Source organism: Nothobranchius furzeri, chromosome 11 (assembly GCF_043380555.1).
Source record: "Nothobranchius furzeri strain GRZ-AD chromosome 11, NfurGRZ-RIMD1, whole genome shotgun sequence".
Classification (NCBI taxonomy): Eukaryota; Metazoa; Chordata; class Actinopteri; order Cyprinodontiformes; family Nothobranchiidae; genus Nothobranchius; species Nothobranchius furzeri.
This window is the reverse complement of record NC_091751.1, coordinates 41,992,350-42,006,599: the sequence shown is the minus strand read 5'-3', so window position 1 is coordinate 42,006,599 and position 14,250 is coordinate 41,992,350. Positions and strand designations below refer to the sequence as shown.

General features: G+C 38.3%; 2 protein-coding genes across 2 annotated transcripts; one reads left to right on the top strand and one right to left on the bottom strand.

Moving 5' to 3' along the window:
- Window positions 1-1,055: 1,055 nt before the first annotated feature.
- On the bottom strand, window positions 1,056-6,658 carry LOC107383524 (basic transcription factor 3-like 4). Its single transcript, XM_015956199.3, has 6 exons — window positions 6,421-6,658; window positions 5,894-5,953; window positions 3,402-3,515; window positions 2,922-3,123; window positions 1,852-1,911; window positions 1,056-1,471 (listed from the first exon to the last, which is right to left on the bottom strand). The coding sequence occupies exons 2-6, from the start codon at window positions 5,945-5,947 to the stop codon at window positions 1,425-1,427; spliced, it is 477 nt and encodes a 158-aa protein (XP_015811685.1). The 5' UTR covers window positions 5,948-5,953; window positions 6,421-6,658; the 3' UTR covers window positions 1,056-1,424.
- Window positions 6,659-6,927: 269 nt separating this feature from the next.
- Window positions 6,928-12,226, top strand: txndc12 (thioredoxin domain containing 12 (endoplasmic reticulum)). Its single transcript, XM_015956198.3, has 7 exons — window positions 6,928-7,121; window positions 8,038-8,098; window positions 8,284-8,336; window positions 8,699-8,772; window positions 8,865-8,934; window positions 9,220-9,303; window positions 11,379-12,226. Exons 1-7 carry the CDS (start codon window positions 7,022-7,024, stop codon window positions 11,456-11,458), a joined length of 522 nt encoding a protein of 173 aa, XP_015811684.1. The 5' UTR covers window positions 6,928-7,021; the 3' UTR covers window positions 11,459-12,226.
- The last annotated feature ends 2,024 nt before the right edge of the window (window positions 12,227-14,250 follow it).

Below are 14,250 nucleotides of genomic sequence, written 5' to 3'. Positions count from 1 at the left end.
CGGTGAAAAAACCTTTTGTACAACATATACTCTTAAAGGTTTAAGTTTTGGCCAAAAATAGCTCAGACCTGTGTGAAGGGTTAGGGCTGAACGATTTGGGTCCTTATAAATTCTGAGTGAGAAATTGTACTAGAGCTGTATTGTGTTTTCAAAAGTAACAAGCTGATTTTCTGTTAAATACCATTTTGCTAATTAACTTGCAAATCATTACGAATGAAAGTAACAGTGTAATTGAAATATTTTGTGCTGATGTGGGGGTGAAGCTGCAACATTTGCATTTATATGTGCAAAATAACAAAAAATTATGATGCACGAAAAGTGCAGCAAATTTGTATTTGATCTCAAATTTACTGAATTATTAAAGTAGTAAATGAGCTGTACATGCTTATATCCATTGAGAACATACTTTGTATATAACAAATAACTATTTGACGTATTCATGCACTTATTATACTTTTATTCTCCCAAGTTTCTGCGAGTCGTTTCCGGTTTAGCTCCAGGTCCCTGACGCAGCTCAGGCTGCTCGGCCAGCACGCTGTTCCTCTTGCTCAGAGCTCCAGCAGCTGCAGTAAAAGCAGAAGGGATATTTTTGACAGTCCGAGCAGGAGACGCATTGAGCCCCGGGACGGGTCCACAGCTCAGCTCCGTCCCGCTGGCTGAAGCCAAACATGAGTCACTCGGCTCTTGTAACAGAGTCTCGGCCCTCTACGGGAACGACAGTTGCGGAGTCATTGATCTGCACGATGCAGCAGAGCATTAGAGATGATCAGTAAAACAGGATGTGGTGTTTTACCTCCATTCAAATCCTCTACAAGTGACTAGCATTTAAATGCTCTTAATGAAAGAAGAATGTAAAAAAGCTCAACAATGAGGAGCACTTCGTGTTTTTATAAGCTTAGCACATTTTCTGCATAGAAACCAATTATCTATTCTAAATTTTGGCGATTTAAAGGCCTTAAAACTCATTCATAACTTATTTCTTAAGAAAATATAAAGCTTTTCATTTGTAGTCTTACTCAATACCAAAACAGTAAAGCTGAGTAATAAAACAACCATTAGCTCAAAATCGTTTTATTAAATCCATAACCACCATTATAATGCCAAGTACATCAATCATTAAGTTTAATTGTAATTTAATAAAGAATCTCTTAAATAGCAGCTATGTTTAGTTATACAAGAAGCTTATTTCTAATGTAGCTGGACTTCTTTGGGTGCAGAGGGTCTTACAGATGGTGTGTCCATGTCACCGCGTTTAACAATCAGAACATATCTGCACATTGTGGCTGCGAGAGGTGTGATGTCTCAGCAGGTGATGCACTGCCCCTTTAACAGCTGTTTCAACAACAGAGGAAATAACCTTTATGAGTCTGCATAACATAAAAAATAATAATAATAATAATAAAACGTTTGTAGAAGGATTTTCCTCAGTTGGCTTCATTTTTTGAAGCTTCGTCAAAGTTCTCCACGAGATCTGAGGCAAAAAAGAAATAAATTAGTGTTTTTACTGAAAACAAACATTGTTTTATTCAAAACTTCATTTAATTCCAATCATATGAAACATAATATAAATGTACCCATTTAAGGGGACTTTAACATATAAATGGACAGAATAGTTTTATTTTGTATGTAAACCAGGTATAAAGGAATCAAAATGATAATTTACACAATTAGAAAAGAAGAAACAATCTTTTATACAGCACCTCTCAAGATAAAAATCCCAAGGCACTTAAAAAACAAAACCTTAAAAATTCTAATTATTTAAAAGTGATTAAAAATACATTACAATACAATTAGGGAAAAGTAAAAATTGTGATATTTTTCCACAAAATTAAAGTAATTATGCATCTCTACCTGGTACATCGTCATCCTCTTCTTCTGCATTTTCCTCTTTGACAGCTTTCATTTCCATGGCTGTTGAAACAAATGCCAATGTTAAAAGTCAAAACCTAAAAATGACTTTATTATCAAAACCTAAAATGTTTTGTTTTAATCTTTAAGGATGCAAAAGGCCCAATTTTCTCTACACGTTTGCTTTTCTTAACATAAAACCTGAACCATTTCTATGAGAATCATCCAGACCTCTATGACCCACAATGACTCCAGAATGTTCCCTTTTTTCACTAGAGTTCCTAAAATCGGTGTCTTCATTTATTGGTGCAGGTTTGCTGAGGTCACGGTACTTTTCCTCCTGTCCTCCAGTCACTCAAAAACAAAACATGTCACAGAAAATCTGCTCAACTGCACAGAAACATGCTGAATATTCAGTTTGTTTTAAGCAAATTCGACAAAGAACAGATGCTAATGTCTGACACAGATGTGTGTCAGCAAGGTGGGAGTTTAATAAATGTCACAGGAGAACGTTTAAGCCCTCAAGCGCTCTTCAAAAGTGGGAATTAAGATCAAAGTAATGTAAGTAATCCAAATGCATATCGCATCAAATGTATATATATATATTTTGTGTCCAATTGATTTAAATTCACGTGTTTTTTTATTTAACCGTGAAAGAGTAACAGTACACTTATCACAAACTAACAAGAACCGGTTCCTCGGGTCAGGACTCAGATGTCCACGTGTCTTCAGAGACACATCGGGGGACAGCAGAGAAGACGCGATTCCTGTTAAACAGGAAAAGCCTCCATGTCTAGGTTGAGTAAGTCAATGACCGGCAGGACAGGGTGGGTCCCTGACTCACATTCAACAGTACTAATGATCCAACATGGCTCCTGTGTGTAGAAAACTGGCTGTGAGGCCAATTCTGGGTCATCTGCAACTGTTTACAACTTATGGGTTTACCATTTCTTTCCAGTCCTACAGGTGGTGATAAAGCTTTTGCTTTCAGTCGTTCATTTGACAGAAAATCCTCCTGAGTGACTTCAAAGCTGAAATTTGACACAGTTCACATGCGGTTTGCGTGTGCTCACATTGTCGAGGGAACTGCTCGGCCAGCTTGCGCAGACTGCTGAGGCTGTCAGCTCCCAGCTGGCTCAGGATGCCCGGCAGCATCTCCGTCAGCTGTTTGGTCTCAGCGTGGCCCGTGATGGCAAAGGTGTTGGCAGACAGAGACGCCTGAACTTTGGGGTTGTTGAAGTGAATTACCGTCCCATCGTCTTTTATCATATTCACCTTTAAGGGTGGGGAAAACGGGATGGATGAGAGAAGTCAATGCAAAAATCCCACATCTGTATGTTTTTTTTTTTGTTTGTATTCTCAAACATTTTGAGGTAGGTGTAGCCGCTGAGAGCTTTCTAAAAATAAGCCAGATCTTGGGGAGAACCCTTAACTCAGGCTTCCATCCTGTTTTATGCCTCATGGCACATCACTGATAAAAGATTCAACTTTCAAAGACAAAAATATATTTAAAAAACCACGATGGTGTCATCCATGTTCCTTTGATGTCTCACCTCTTCTATCCCAGCAATGTTGTTCACTGCCAGTTTCTTCAGCGAGCCCTGCAGCTTTTTGTCATCAGCTGTCGCCGTTTTGTGAACAACCTTTTTCTTCCTGCGTGCGGTCCCCTAGGAGGAGATCAAATGCATACTGAACCAGGACATTAAATCTAACAGGTTTCCATATCCGGTGTGATTAAGATTCTCAGTCATACATTTCTGACATCACATTACATGTTGTAAGAATGGTTCATTTAACTCATAAAATGGCAAAAACTGATAAATTCTGCATTTAGCTAAAACCACAGTCTCCCTTAAGATTGCCACACAGATTTTTCATATATAATTTGGGCATAAAAGCTTTTTTAAAGACCAAGTCACCCCCTACAAGAAACAAACTTACTCCCACTTCATGTGTGAAAAATGCAACAAATGCTGTTGCCTGACAGACAAGAGGGCGGAGCTGCAAACAAATGCACACAAACATGCTCCCAACAGCATTGTGACATCATATGGTACCAGCTAATGTCATTGTGTACCTCTTAGCCAGTAGCAATAGCAGATTTAAAATCAAATGTAGTGCAGAGTTTTTACCTGACGACAGCGCAACACTGACAGTTTCAGGCAGAATATTTAAATGAATGAAAATGCACTAAAGTGCCAAATTATTGACTACACATGTCTACAGCATGGTTAGACACTCATTTATATATTTTATCAGCAAAAAAGAAGTTGATTTGGTGGTGACTTGCTCTTAAAGCACAGCTTTTCCCCATTCTTCAAAATATATGTGTATATTCCAGCATAATGAGTTAGACGATGTGGCCTAAAATCAATATCACAGTATAGTGAGGCGTTCACCTCGATAAATGGACGATAACTACATGTATACACAGAAAGTTGTCCACTAGATGGGGGCTGTCACGTGTATTATGCGAGTCACGTCACATGACTCGAGGTGGTACAGCTTCTTAAAGGGACATGAACGTGGCCAACCTACACACATCTTTTCATTTTTTTTGTTATCAAATTCATTTACATGGAAAAAACAATATCAACTAGTGTCAGACAGTTCAATAACGATACATTTTTGATATATTGCTCAACCCCAGCATATGCCCACCTGACAACACGTCTGTCAAATCATGCCTTTTTTGAGCTGTATGGCACTTTGATGTGCCAGTTTACCCATCAGATCATCATATACTTTGTGTAGAACAACTGCATGACACTGATGGATGGTCCTATCAGTCTGATCAACATAAGCTTTGTTTTAGTAACTGCATGACATCCTAATAAGCCATTTTAGCCATCAGATCACCACACATTTTGTTTTATCAATCGTATGACACACTAATATGCTCATTTTACCAGTCGGATCATACAGTTTGTTTTTAACAACAGTGTGACTTTGCCATCTGTATGCTGAACTGATAGCTCTTCAGAACATAGCGGAGGTTTAGATGAATGTGCGTGTGCACGAATGTGCATCAATTGCATATATGCTGCTCTGATATGTATCTCAGTACCTGCGCTGCAGCATTAGCTGGCGCAGACTCTGCAAACCGAGCACAACTGACAACACCCCCAGCTGGCTGAGATAGAAATTTGTATCCTTCTAGGGCTGAACGATTTTGGAAAATAATCTAATAGCGATTTTTTTCTTCAATATTGCAATTGCGATTTAATTCACGATTATTTTCTCAAGGGGCTTTTCTCATTTTTCAACAAACGGAAGCAAAGAAAAAAATCTATGTAACTTGTACTGAATATAAACAAGTTTATGTATCTACATATTTATCTACATATCATAACAAGTTTATCTGTCTACATAAACACAAGTAAAAACAAAATTTTGTATTTTAAGGTGCAATGCTTTGCAGCCAGGATGTGTCCCATTTATTGAAGTATTTTGATTTAGTGTTTTTGACGTTTTGTCCGTGCAGAGGTTCTGTAGTTCAATTTCGTTCATTTCTGAATATCTGAATCTTGAAACTTGTTGGATCATGAATCTGTTTAAAAGTTTTGTTCTATAAGTGCCCCCTTTTTAACTTTGAGCGCTCGCCCCTTCAAAGCTCTCTGCACTACCCTGATTTTTACACGGTTTCACGTATTTAATGTAGAAATTAATAACAATAAGGACATTAGTCGCAAAAGGAAGGCCAGGGAAGGACTATATTTTTAATTGATAGTATTTTTTTTATTGTAGAAAATGTTATGTGGCTGCTGGAGCCGGAAGAACTTTTCCCAACAAAATTAAAAATAATGCCATCTAGTGTGTGGCTGAAGACCTGACGGTTAATGCCACAAAGCCACAAAGGTCACAGATGCAGGGGCCAGAGCTTCACCTAACAAAGAGAATGCTGAAGTCAGTAGAAAAGATTTGGCCGACTCCAAATACCTTTAAACTTCTTAAAATAAAATGTCCGACTAATTTTAATCAAGTACTACTAAACATTTGTCATCACATCTGGAACTACAACAAAAAGTCAAGCTTTAAATTGTACCTTTCCTCCTATCCGGACCTGAGCTTGAAGTTTGGCCAGCTTCTCTTGATTCATAATGTTCTGTTGGTTTAATAAAACAAATAAAATAAAAATTAAATCCTCGTTAAAAACCCAAATATACAAGTTTACACCGCCCAACCAGCTAGCCGTTCAGACACAAGAATGCTAGCTAAGCAGTGTGTTGGGCAAGAGCCCTTTCTTCACACCTTAGCAGCAGGTTAGCAGAATTTAGACAAGCCAGTTAGCATTTTTACTCACATGAACCCCATCAAATCAAAGAAATTAATTTAAACAAAGCAAAATAAAGAAATTAATTTAATTAATTAATGAGTTATTTTAAACTTACGTTGGTGCTTAACTGAAGCTAGCTAGTTGAGAAATATCGAGGTAGACTGAGCTAACGCTAACGGTAAAATAATGCCGTGAAATAACTTTGACTATCTATTTAAAGCCTGAGCCACACCAAAAGATACGGCTTTCACAACATCAAATAAAATATTTAGCGCTAATTTAAACGGTATATTTACCTCTGATTGTGAATTAACAGCCCGTTGAACTGTGTTTGCTAGGAACGGAGCAAGACGGATTAGACACCAGTCAAATTAGTAGTCTAACATACAACTTCCGGTGATTATTTTGCCAAATAAATCTCATCCACGTGCAGAAATTGTAATTACTTTACACAAATTTGGGGAAAAATGCTATTTTACTAACGAAATAAATTTAATATATACATAGCAAAGATTTAATAACAAAAACTTAATTACTTACAACTTTCTGCTTTCCTTTGGTTAACTTATTTTTTGCAATTTTCGTCGTCATTTCCGGTTTTATACCAACATTGTTTGTCTAGCTTGACATAACACTGCATTGAAGAGCACGCGGTTGTGTAGATGTAATGTCACGTGAACGCGTCTCTAAATGGGAAAAAAAAAAGCTGGTGGCCAATAGCAAGCGAGACACACGCGCGCGCTACCATGGCTAGCATGCGCGCTGTTAAGATTTTTATTCCGAGACAAAACCTTTATTGTGAAATGTTGCGGTTGCACATCCGGGTCACTGACTATTGAGCTTTCCATTACTACCATTGCCTGCTAGCCGCAGTTGTGGGAAAGAAAGGCAATAAACATGCAACTGTCTGTAGTAAATGTCGCTGCTTTCTCCTTTTTCCAGGTTTTATTGTCTTTTTCGTGTTTTGATGTGGTTGCGGAAGCCGCCAGTGGGAGAGGTGAGTTCATATATAGGAGAAAATAAGTTTTTTAAGCAGGCTGGAGCAGCTTCATTGAAAGTGTGGTAGAAATGAGAGCTGCTGTTCTTTGTCAGCATCCCGGATCACATTGTGTGCGTCCTTGAAGACTAATAAACAGGCGTGTTGTGTCTAGTGTCACTAACTTGTTTCACTTCCAGACACTCATGCTTTATTTCTTGAAAATGTATTTTATGCATTTTAATAAATCTTACACGAAAAAGTTAATTCTACAAGACTACCCCCTGAGCCTGAGATCAGTGGACTCAGTGGTCTCCTTTAAAAAGCAGCTTTCAAACTCACCTGTTCAAGCTGGCTTTTGTATAACTTCTTCTTCACCACTCTCTTTATTCTGCTCTCCCTACCTATTTCACCTTCCTCGTCCACTGATTCCCCTCTTTCCTGTTCACTTTCTTTCTTTCTTTACATTTTTTAATCACAATTGTCTATTTTTTGCTCATTTTAAATATATTTTTAAACATTTTCTAAATTATTTTTTATATTTTTACATTTTTTGTTTTTGTGAAGCGCCTCGTGATTTTTATCTTGAGAGGCGCTATAGAAATGATACTTCTTCTTCTACAAACACCTCATTTGACTTAAAGCAAAAATAAAACAATACTTTAGGTCTGTTAAACCTGTATTGTTTAATTCCGATTCAATTTGATTAAATTAATAATTATCTCCACCAAAACAGAAAGTAACCATTAAGTTTCTCGTTCAATTCTTAAAATAATTGATTTTATTTTACTTAAAAGTTTAGCCTTAACATAACATACCAGTTATATTAGTTATTTGTCCCAGTTCTTTGTATTGATTCTGTATTTAGGCCAGACCCACCCTTGTGTGGAAATTTAACTCCAGTTACACAATGCTGTTGTGCTCATGAACCCTGCAGGATTTGGGGACAATATCCACTGGAGGACGCTGGAAGATGGGAAGAAGGAAGCTGAAGCCAGGTAGCTTCCTGTTTGAAGCCTCTTGTGTAAATATTATCTGGAGGAACAAGAAACATTTTCATTTGGGTCCCAACTCCCTTCCTTTTAAAAATCTTGCATTTCCGGTTTATATAAAGAAAGTCTACGTTGTATATTTACTGTTCTGACTGACTTTGATGCATGTGTCCATGTTGGTGAATTGACAGCGGGCTGCCGATCATGCTCATCATCCACAAGAGCTGGTGTGGAGCCTGCAAAGGTATTTACTTACTGTTTCTTTTTCTGGGAATGCCAGACAAAACTCTGGTGTCCACTGGCACTCATAAATAATACAAGCAACAGTGAAGTTGGTCCGACTTGTGAGGCGTTTGATCTTGGAGTTACTTCCATCTGGTTTTAGTTTTTTTTTTTGCCAATCCCAAAACACAGAAGTACTTCCAGGAAGTTGTCATTTAGCTCAGATTTTCCTCAAAAACAAGGAAGGCAATGGCCCATACCGGCTTTCGCTCTGTGAAAGGCTTCTTTTCAGAATGTTCAAAGTTTTTACTCTAAAACTATCAAGTAGAGATAAGAAGAGTCACATTTTTAAATAACTTTCTTTTCTTATTTGTTACAAATCAGCCCTGAAGCCCAAATTTGCTGAATCCAAGGAAATCTCTGAACTGGCACACAACTTTGTAATGGTGAATGTGGAGGTGAGAAACAGCAATTGGTTTAATTTTGTTTTCATTTTCCTTAAAGCAGCAGTCATGCATCAGGTAGTTAAAGTTGTAACTGTTTATGACAGGATGAAGAGGAGCCCAAGGATGAAGCCTTCAGCCCAGACGGTGGATACATTCCTCGGATTCTTTTCCTCGGTATGAACTCATTTGCATAAAACCCGATTGAGATCTTTACGATAAAAAAGCAGTGGCTCTTCAAGAAGCGACATACTATAGCAGAGCCTGAGCAGCTCTTGGAGCGGGATCACACCGGGGCCTTTAAACATGTCCTGACAGGAATCCCATCGGTGGGACAGCTCCCTGGGAATTTGCTGCTGGTCCCTTTTGCCCTGCTGATCACATTTAAAAGCCTGCATACACTCAAGGAGCATCAATAAACGTGCACCATACTACTAAAAAACCTGTTTGTTCCACTTACAGATCCGAGAGGCAAAGTCCATCCAGAAATCAGCAACAAAAATGGGAATCCCAACTACAAGTACTTCTACAGCACAGCAGAGCAGGGTAGGGGGTTACGTTCTGTGCAAATGTCTCAAACTATTTCCACTTTTTCTTAAGGAAGAGAAACTAAAATCTTTCAATTTCATTCTTTTTATATGGACACTGGCAATTTTTAGGATGATCCCAGCAAGGATGGTGTCATGAAAACACTGTAGGAAAACCAAAAGATGATTTAGTGTTCTAAAGTAAGAAAAAATAGAAATCCAGCAAGTTTACAGTTGGTATCTGTTTGGAAATCACCTTATTGATGTTGTAACGCGAGAAATTAAAACAAATGGTGTCTTTGTATGGTGTTGTCAGTAGCAAGGAGCCTAAAGATTCTATTTAAAACTGTTGATTATTTGAATGGGACTGTTCCTATTAATGAACGTAATTACCCCAGATTTAGCAAAAATGCCTATTTCCATCCGTCGTCCCATAAAACAAATACGCAAAAGTAGCAACAGTATTAATACACCATAAAAAGTCAAATATACAAATTCAATAAGAACAACAGATACAAAAAAAAGGATTGATTTAACCTGTTTTTAACTTGACGCATAGAAGTGCCAGTACTGCCCTAAAATGTTTGATAAATGTCATAAAATACTAAAATTAGAAGTCTTGAAAGATGTCTAAAGGTCAGTGCTAATTTCTGACAAATCATGCTTTCTATAATGGGGTAAGGTGTTTTGAAGAAGAAGAAGAAAATATCATTTCTATAGCGCCTCTCAAGAAAAAAAATCACGAGGTGCTTCACAAAAACAAAAAATGTAAAAATATAAAAAATAATTTAGAAAATGGTTAAAAATATATTTAAAATGAGCAAAAAATAGACAATTGTGGTTAAAAAAATGTTAAGAAAGAGAGAGAGTGAATAGGAAAGAGGGAAATCAGTGGATCCTGAGGAAGGTGGAATAGGTGTGGAGAGCAGAACAAAGAGAAAGTGGCGAAGAAGGTCATACAAAAGCCAGCTTGAACAAGTGAGTCTTCAGCTGCTTTTAAAGGAGTCCACTGAGTCCACTCAGGCTCAGGGGAGGGAGTTCCAGAGTCTGGGGGCCACAGCAGCAAATGATCTGTCACCTTTGGTCTTTAGCCTGGTGCGCTGCACAACCAGTAGGCTTTGATCACTGGACCTCAGGGACCTGCTGGGGGTGTAGGGACTAAGAAGATCACCAATGTAAGATGGTGCTTGTCCATGTAAGGCCCTATAGACCAGAACCAGGATCTTGAAATGAACTCTGAAGTTTACTGGCAGCCAGTGAAGCTGGAGGAGAAGCGGGATGATGTGGGTGTGTTTGGAGGACTTGGTCAGAAGCCGAGCACAGGCATTCTGAACCACCTGTAGACGGTTCAGGGAGGTTCTGCTCAGACACGTGAAAAGAGAGTTACAGTAGTCTAAGCGTGAGGAGATGAAGGTGTGGATAACTGTCTCATGTTCAGAGCGGGACAGAATGAGACTCAGCTTAGCAATGTTCCTGAATGTTCCCAGCTCCTGCATCCTTTAGAGGAGACCTATTGTAATTTTTTTAAAAGACATGATAGCTCTGTGGTCGATATCAATTATAAAATCCCTTTCACATAGTCATCTCAGTTTTGACATTTTCAGTACTTTCCAGAATCAGTCGTTCCTCAGTTAAAAAAAAAAGAAGCTGCATCTGGTCACTCCCACCCATCCCGATTGGCTGCTGTAAGCTGAGAAGCTCAGCTACCTTGGAGGGCCTTGGGATATTTTCATAATTCAAAGGAAAGTTTTCCTTTCCACTGTCACTACATGCTTCCGTAGTATGAGGATTGCTGTAAAGTCACTGACACAAGTCAGTGACTCGATACAATATTCTGGGTTTCCTTAAATAGGAACCTTAACTAACTGGCATATTGAACAGAACTAAATCCACCGATAAGTAGGTTCAGTTGGAATGTTGACTTTGTAAAGTGCCTTCAGACTACTCTTGTGATTTGGCTCTCTATAAATAAACTGAATTGAATTGAAATAACACTAAAATTGGTTTTAGAATTTTAGACAGTATTTTATTCTAGCAGATATTTGCTAGATAGGCCAACTCTATGATTAAATGGATTTTCCTTGTTTTGCTCAGTTTGGTCAGCGATGGAAGAAGCTCAGGAGAAGCTGACGGGCGACGCCTTTAAACAGGGTCACACCGGAGACGAGCTGTGAGGAGACAGCGGAACGGGGAGCGCCTCCAGGCTGTAAGGGCTACACATCTTCTCCCTCCAACAGGCCCTCTTGATGTTTAGAAACCCAGTTCGGTCTCCTCTGACTGAACCAAACTCACTTTTGAACCACCGGTGCTTGATTTCTTTTTTTCTCGTGTCCTGCACGGTTTTCCCTGCTCTGTTAGCTGTCATTGTTTATTATAACTGTACGTTACTGACTAAAATGCCATATTATACCTGATATCTGTAGAGGATTTTAATCAGCTCTAGTTACTATAAATGCTTTACTCCCATTTGAGTACAACGTTTGGTTCGGACTCCGAACCCACAGAGACTCCGACCGTCGGAGTTTCCGTGACTTGAGGGAGTCTGTGAATTTTCATCAATCAAATATTTAAAAATAATGGTATGTTTTATCTTTTTAAATACCAGATTATTTAGTCTTGACTCAATCATAAAATTGGTTGCACTGTCATTGCAACCTTATAAGTGACTTATTAGCAAGGTCTTTATGAGTTTAAAGCTGAACAATATGGAGATCACAATTTTTTAGACAGCCATAAAATCAGTTATCTTAGCTTTCATGAGTTGAGTACCAAAACCATAAAATTTTTCTGTCTTTATTCAGATCAGTGATTTACTGTAATATTTAGACATTAATCTAGTTTTCTTTCCTTAAAGGGTCATCTCATAAAAAAGGGTTTCTTTAGAAGAGTTGCATTGTTTTCTTGGATTAATGTGAAAGCCAGATTTCAATGTCCACAAAAAGAAACGGGCCTAAAGCCTCCTGATGAAGGCCTTAAAACTGTAAGAACGGTTAATAACTTCCATTTTTAAAGTTAGCAGGATTTTCCTTCTCTCCATCTGTGGTTCTTTATTAGCCATTAAATATTAACAACTAAAGCAATGTGCTTCCAAAAATCCTCTACAGTATTGTGTGGTAATATTCACAATATGACCTATAATTTACACAACCAAGTCTTTTAAATAACAAGTCCTGCCATATTTACGTGTGTCGTTTCTGTTCTGCATGTGATGTAAAACTCTTACATGCCTTTTTAATCTTCAATTAAAGAAGAGTGGATGTTGGTTTAGTGAATTGATGTATTTTATACAGCCAAGTGTGTAAATTAAAATGTTGTAACGAGTGATTTTGAGTCACATTTATGAGCAGAGTTCATTGAAGACACAGAAACGATCATTACAATCGATCAGATTTTATTGTCTTCGGCAACAGCAGCGATCCCTCCTGGTTCGTTAAACTGCTACAAACCGGTCACGTCCGTGGATTAGCGTGTGGGTTCACATTAATGCTTCAGCATTTGAGATGATACACTTGATCCAATCGTAAACACAACTCTAAATATGTCTTAATAACAAATCTTACAGCTAATTATTTTACATGATTAAATAAATTACAGGAAAATGGTGGAATACATATCTAAATATCTATTTAACAGTGAGAAAAACAGAAGGAATGTATGGTAACTTGCTGAAAAATTGAAGATCATTATGCAACATGATGGCTGCCAAATATGACTTATATGAAAGCTCTATAAAGAGAAATAGTTGTCACGACAGAAATATAATCACTACTAATTATTCTAATTAAATAATTCTGCTGTAAAATCAGCAGCTCTTTGACATAAGAATAAAAAAATCTATAAAAGATGTGTGCCACATCTGTATATTTATACATGGACAACTAGAAAATAGTAGGAAGGTGGTCAAATTTTGGGTTTGAGTGCAACTTATGGCCACTTTAAACTCCTGTTGACTGCTGTGAGTTTTTAGGATTTGGAATAAACCATTAACTCATTCACTGCCAATGACGACTAAAGTCGTCATTTGCATTTTTTTACTGTTTGAGCATCGGAACGAGCCCCCGCGCTGACAGAACAAACATCTCAGCCCTGAAGCCAATCTTCATCCGCATACATCACAGATCACATGATCAGGAAGCAACACATCCATGTGTTTGGAGATAGTTTTGGGCCGTTCCTGTAAAAAAAAGTGAGGCGCGAACCAGAAAAGCGTCTGCCGATCACAATTCGACAACGGATTATGAAAGAACGGATAACGCTCGAAACACGCGGCTTCTTCCTGATGTAAGAGGTGAGTCTCCTCTTTGTTTTGGTTGTTTTGGCATCAACATCATGCTAGCGCGCAACGTTCTGTGACTCTTAAAAAACAGTAAAACCGGTGAGAAACGCTGGCAGCGAAGGCCGTTAGTGATCAGGAAATGGCTGGCAGTGAATGAGTTAAAGAGCAAGTCACCCCCAAATCAACTTTTTCGGCAGAGAAACTATATAAAAGAGTATCTAATAGTGGTGTAAACATGTGTAGGCATTATTTTTGGCATTTAAGTGCATCTTAATTAAAATATAAATATCCCTAAAACAATCCTTGTGGCGCCCTCTCCAGGTCTAAAGTATACACTACACTTGAATTTGAATTAGCCATTGCTTTTGGCTAAGCTGTGATTTCTGACGTTAGCCAGTATTTCTTAGGTGGCTGTTCTGCAGCCAAGTCTTGACCACTCCGCGGTTGCCTCGACCATTCATGAGCCAATACAAAGCGATAAAAATCCATTCTCCCCTCCCTTTCCTCTGGCGAAGGAGGAGGAGAGAAATCCTCCAGACTAGGAAACTTGCTGCCATTTCTCTGACCGAGCAGTGTGTGTTTTTAGTGACTCGCATCTCTCCAACGGAAAATCTCTTGAGCAATGCATTTTTCAAACAGGAAGTGTGGGTGCAGTAGGACTCTGATAGGGGTTGACTTGCTCTTTAACTC